The sequence below is a fragment of the Stigmatopora argus genome, chromosome 11, assembly GCF_051989625.1.
Source record: "Stigmatopora argus isolate UIUO_Sarg chromosome 11, RoL_Sarg_1.0, whole genome shotgun sequence".
NCBI lineage: Eukaryota > Metazoa > Chordata > Actinopteri > Syngnathiformes > Syngnathidae > Stigmatopora > Stigmatopora argus.
In genome coordinates, this window is record NC_135397.1 from 17,593,359 (window position 1) to 17,599,848 (window position 6,490).

The window sequence follows — 6,490 nt, forward strand, 5'->3', positions numbered from 1 at the left end:
AGAGAGACACAGACACAGAGAGAGACACAGAGAGAGACACAGAGAGAGACACAGACACAGACACAGAGAGAGACACACACAGACACAGAGAGAGACACAGAGAGAGACACAGAGAGAGACACAGAGAGAGACCGATACCGATACCGGAACTGAGCTCGTATGACGAGATTCTCGTAGCTCGAGATACGAGCTTAATCCGTTCCGGAACTGAGCTCGTATGACGAGATTCTTGTAACTCGAGCGGACGTTTTCCATTGAAATGAATGGAAAACAAATTAATTCGTTCCAGCCCTCTGAAAAAACACCAAAACCAGGATATTGGATTGGAAAAAATGTTTTATTTCTTTAATTCGCCATCTATTAACAAAGTAACACATAACTAGTGGTTTAATAGTAATAAAATGTGTTTAATCTAACTAAAATTGGGCAGATTTCGCCGACGGGAGACAGATGTTTGGGGGCGTGGGGGGTGGCGTTCGTTTTTTTTTCCACGACAACGCACTCGTAAACGGAACAAACATTTAAATTAACTTGGATTAATATATACAGACACTCAAACATACGTTTAATGTAACTACACAAAACGGAATTCTAATTTTGTTGTAATCTTTTGTTACCTTCGTTTTTCTGGTTGGCGGTTTGCCACGCCTCCGCCCTCACGTTCGCTATCGATGGACTGTTTGCTGTTGTATTGCCTTCAAAATATTCCCAAAATGATGCACACAAATGTCCTCACAATAGGATAACGCACGACCACTTGCCAACGAGAAATAGTCTTTAAGGAACGATCGCGGGTAATAAAGTTTCATTCTGAGAAAGGTTGCCATTGCCTATGGGTGTTGTGTGCAGGAGTATACTTCATTACCCAGAAAGCCTTCTTTTTGCATGCACGTTGTGCGTTTCCTGGTCCGAGGAGGAACTCGTTTGAATTAATCGTTCCGTGCTCGTAAATATTGTTATACATGAAAGATATGCAAAGACCTGGCTTGGTCGCATCACGAAATTTTGACCGCATAACGGGCGAATTATTCGATCGAAATTTCCCCCGTAAGACGAGCATTTTGTATGACGACCGGTCGTATGACGAGGTACCACTGTATGTATATGTATGTATAGACATATATATTTCAGCAACACGCTTATTTATTTATATATTTATTCATGTATTTATTTATAAACTTACTTATTACCTATCTATTTATGTCTAAAATGCCTTTCCTATTTCTCCATCCTCACCCTCTTGGTACTGTGACGATGAAATTTTCCGAATACGGGATGAATAAAGTTATCCAATCCATTCACGGAATATTTTGAAGGGAAGACAAAAGCAAACAACCTTCGATAGGTTCCTTTTAAAAACTGCAGCTGAAAGTCAGTGTGGAGGCGGGGCAAACAGCAAACTTGGTTTTGCTCGTGCTGTCTTTAAAAAACACGCTAGCAGCTAGCATAACATATGCTAGCGGATAGCATAACATATGCTAGCGGATAGCATAACATATGCTAGCGGATAGGATAACATATGCTAGCGGCTAGCATAACATATGCTAGCGGATAGCATAACATATGCTAGCGGCTAGCATAACATACATTAGCCTAGTGTCATGCTAGCGCCTTTTTAATCGAAGCGTCCTACGTATTGACAATAAACTGGAAATATACCTGCAAATGAGACTGTGCCCTATCACACGGTGCATTTTATAGGTTTGAAAATATGGTACTTATTTTTTGATTATTTATGTCTCCATTTAATGGTTTAAATCTAACTGTATTTGTATAATGACAATGAAATAATTCAATTCAATTAACCATCAGTGTTCAGTATTCGCTTTAAAGGTATCTGTCGCCATCTAGTGTTCTGTATGGGTACAATGTCTGGACCACAATTTTAATTTGACCAACACTTTCTGTCTTATTTCAATGCAAAAAAAAACATTGTCTATTCGGGCCAAAACTGTATATATAGTATTTTGTATATTCATGTTAATATTTTTTGTTATCTGATATTTTTTTCCCTCTTGTCAGGTTATAGATGAGATCTACCGTGTGCTGCGATATGTGAACTCAACTCGAGCCCCACAGCGAGCTCATGAGGTTCTACAAGAGTTGAGAGACATCTCCTCTATGGCAATGGAATATTTTGATGAGAAGATTGTTCCTATTCTAAAGAAGAAACTGCCTGGAGCTGACTTGTCTGCACGCCTCATTGGTTCTGCCCCTGGTAGTCTGTTTTTTTCTTTTCTTTTTTCAATTAGACACTTTCCTGCTCATTTTAGATGCCTCCCAAAAATGAGTGGGGATAAAATCTCCAATAGCAAAACATAGAAGCATTTTCATATCTCATCTCATTTTTTGAATGGCTTTATCCTCACTAGGGTCGCGGGGGCTGCTGGACTCTATCCCAGCTGACTTTGGGCCGGAGATGAGGGACACCCTGAATTGGTGGCCAGCCAATTGCAGGGCACAAGGAGACAAACAACCATTCGCCCTCACACTCTTACCTAGGGGGAATTTAAAGTGTCCAATCATCCTACCATGCATGTCTTTGGAATGTCGAAAGAAACCGGAGTACCTTGAGAAAACCCACACAGGCCTGGAGAAAACATGCAAACTCCACACAGGTGGACCAACCAGAATTTGAACCCACTGTGAGGCAGACGCGCTAACCTCTCAGCCGCCGGACCGCCCTATTTTCATATGTCAAGTAAAAGTTTTTAGAGATTTTATTTCCATCATTTAAACTTCCCAATTTAATGAAAATATACTTGTGCATTCAAAACTTTGGACCCCCTGGAGTCTGATGGCTGTTGCTTGATTAGGGCGAGTGTTAGCACCAGATTATTTCTATTTCGATTAGCCAACACTGATGTAATTTGTTGAAAACTGGTGCTTAACAGGTACCAACTCATTGCAGGGCCAAACAAAAGCTAGTGAAGCGCTAGACTGGGATCGAATAGAGAGATGGACAGAAATGGCCCCCGAGCCATAGTCAACTTAGCCAATTGTTTTCTTGGCTTCTGCCCCTCGCTTCAGCTGCCACTAAAGAGCCTAGCTCAAGCAAACTGCACACAGTCAGTGTGACTGGTATACCTGGACGCAGTGGTGTGCCGTCAGGGCGTTCAAGGCCTTCTCTGCTGGCCTAAGAAATATCTGAATCACAGACTGTTGTTAATTATATTTTGTCCATGAATACTTATTAAATAATTCCAAATTGTCTGTTAGCTTCCTTTCATTGCTTTTCCCCCTGGTTGCACTGCTACCACGTGTGTTTATATTTTGAAGCATTTAACCAATCACATTTCAGCCATTTTTTGTTGCCAGGTCAGAAATCTGCCTCAAGGGCTTCACAATCAGTTCTGCAGGCTTTGCTGCATTAAACATGCGTCGATAAGACTGTTGCTTTAACCAATCAGAATTCGATTTGGTGACACCAAGGCCTTCTCGCAGGCGTAGGGATACGTCATCGCTTTCACCAACTATGATTGGCTAGTGATAGTGGACTAGCCAGAGCTAGCAAGCTGTATCTGTAGCGAGCTGCATAAGCAAATATATTGTTGTGTTAATTTAATAGCGGTTTTGTCAACCCGCAATGGCGGAAGGAGGAGAAGAAATGGATTTGTTTGCAGATTTACTGTCAAAGCCAATTTCAAGACGGACTTTTCAAGAACAAAAAGCTGGACATCATTAAGAAGGGTCGGAGAACTCCAAAGGAAGCAAGCCTGTCCCAACCGGGAACTAACATTTTCAGCACTAAATCGAATAAAAACGTATGCCAGAAATACGACAGGACAGGCTCGACTTTCAGCATTAGCTTCGATGGCGATAGAAAAGGAGGAAAGAAAGGAGGATGGATATTGTGTACAGGTAAAAATGATTTTTGGTGAGTAAAATATGGCTATATTCCTAAATAATATTTCAATTGTATGAGGTTATTATTGATTATTTTTTATGTGTCGCAGCTGTAGCTGCAGTAGAGGTTTTATAGCCATAAAATAGTTTTTGCTGAAGGCGTCACCAGAAAATGCACGGACCGCCACTGCCAGGACGGCAGGGCAAGCATACTCCGCAACGGTGTCACAAATGAAATTACATACACATACATACACCATACATACATACATGCATGCATGCATGAATGCATACATACATGCACGCACGCGCACACGCACTTGCCCACACCCACACACACACTTTTTTTTAAAGGTTTAATAAGAGAGTAAGTACTTAATTTTTATATCTTTTCAGTGACTGGTCCATCTAGTTCTCTTACCACCATGTCTTTGTTGGCCAAGAACGCACCATCACGCTCTGAGATGACCAAGGTGCAGCAGCAAGTGAAGGTCAATGGCGCATCAGTGACAGTCTTACGGCGGGAGATGCAAGAAATTCGCATCAAGCAGTTGGAACAACAGAAGCAGTTGCAGGACCAAGAGCAAAAATTGCTTGAACAAACACAGGTCATTGGTGAACAGAATGCCCGTCTTGCTGAGCTGAAACACAAACTACGTGAACTAATTGACAATAATACTATGGGAGGGTCTACAGTTGGAACATCTATTCCCTCCACGTCTAACAATGCTGCTGTGTCTTCGGATTACAGGCTTCCTGCCATGGGATTGGCAAGTAGCAGGGTAGAAGCCTCTTCTACAGCTAGAGAATTGGCTTCTGAGGGAACACCATCACTGAAACGCACCAAAGAAAGTTTAGACCTCTTAAGAAAGTCAAAACGTTTGTGTAGCAAAGATTGAGAGATTTCGTTATTTAAATATTTTGTTTTCAGTTAATCTGTTTTATTTTCAGTGTCTAGAAAGTGATGTAATTTGAGTATTTTAAGTAATGAGTCATCTGAGCATAAATGAAAATATATAGACCTAACTTTTATGGCACCACTCCTTCACTTTTGTTGGAATGCAACTGGTCAAGCCGAAACGAAAACATGCTTCCTTGGAAACATTGCAAGTCATCACTGTTTCAAATGACTTAACTCCACTTTTTCTTCCCCATGTCATGTGACCGTGAAAACGACTAAACATACATGTAGCTTGATCTCTTTCTTTTTTTTGTCTCTTGTTTCATCCCCTTGTGCCATTTTCATATCGTTAATAATAGTGTGTTTATATATATATATATTTTTTTTTTCACTGTTTGGATACAAATGTCAGAGAAGCCGAAGATTGATACTAAAGGTCGCCTTATAATTTTTGTTGCAAATTTCATTACCACAGTTATATAAGACTACCCTTGATGTAAGTTTGTTTATTCATATATTATATTGTGGTTGTGCATTTTTAATAATATAAGTCTTATAAATTATTTATAAAAGTTTAGCATAGAACTGCCAAGTGTTTACTTAAATCTGGTCGGTGTTCGTTTCTTCAAAATTGTATCTAAAAAGGATTTAGCACAGGGGTCTCTAATGTGGGAGAAACTTGAGTACCCGGAAACATGCAAGCTCCACCCATTAAGGCTGGATCCCAAGATTCAATATTCAATCTCAGGACTATCTGTTAAGGATTGGTATTGTTTTTTCCCCGGTATGACCGGTCCCTGTGATTGCCCATTGAGTTCACCAATTGTTTCCCCGCTCCTGGTGTATTTCCCGCTTGCTGCCATGTGTGACCCAGGTTATTCCTGATTTCGTCATCCCATGTCTGTCTATTTAAACCTTGTTTGTTTGTCAATCATTGTCAGATTGTATGCTTTTTTCAGTCCTTGTCAGATTGTCTATGTTTGTCATGCTCATGTCCATGTCCTGTGATCCTCGTTACCCCATGTCTTCCCCGTCAGGTTTGATTCTGTTATTTAATTTCAAAGTCTGTTATTTTTTGAGAATCTTGACACGCTTATTAAAATTGTTGTTAGTGCACTCGACTCCCTGTCTTTACCTGCTTCTCCACGTTTGGGTCCTACCACGCTACCAAAAAACTTGACACTATCAGATGGAAGTTTTACTCAATTGTTCTGCTGTCATCTTTGTTTAGACCACGTGTCAAACCGATTCCGCCGAGGGCCGCAGTGGGTCCTGGTCTTTGTTCCAACCGATCCAGTGCTGACATTTTAACCAATCATGTGTCCTCAAAAATAAGTAGCACCTGACTTTAATTAACTGATTACACTTGCAAAAGGTATCCTCTTGTTGAGTTGGAATGAAAACTTGCACCCACTGCGGCCCTTTGAGGACCGGTTTGACATTTATGGGTTTATTATTCACTGATGTATATCAGTCTGCTGTTTGCATTATCATCCAAGCTGCTGCGTTTGTTTCATTTTTTCTTGCTTTATGGCGACAAAGGATTTCTGGTTGTTAAAATTAAATTTGGCTTTAGCATACAGTAATCCCTCGAATATCGGGGTTTATGTCGACCAGACATGAAAATGAAATGAAAAACCGCGACATAGGGTCACCCCCATTATTACTGCGTTTTTGCGCCTATACAGAAATACAAGTAGAATGATCGAACTGTATATTTATTAAATATTACAGCTATATATA

The 6,490-nt window shown here is 40.4% G+C and overlaps 1 protein-coding gene across 3 annotated transcripts in view; it reads left to right on the forward strand.

Annotated features, from left to right (window-relative positions):
- The window catches only part of fbxo28 (F-box protein 28), a 45,200-nt gene extending 39,337 nt beyond the window's left edge, over positions 1 to 5,863 (forward strand). For 2 of the 3 annotated variants that reach the window (XM_077612564.1, XM_077612566.1), the window contains 2 exons: positions 2,023 to 2,221; positions 4,243 to 5,863. In XM_077612564.1, coding sequence (XP_077468690.1) covers positions 2,023 to 2,221; positions 4,243 to 4,745 — 702 coding nt within the window. In that variant the 3' untranslated portion in view covers positions 4,746 to 5,863. The remainder of the gene's footprint in view (positions 1 to 2,022; positions 2,222 to 4,242) is intronic. The other variant, XM_077612565.1, reaches the window with a different exon arrangement.
- Positions 5,864 to 6,490: the final 627 nt, after the last annotated feature.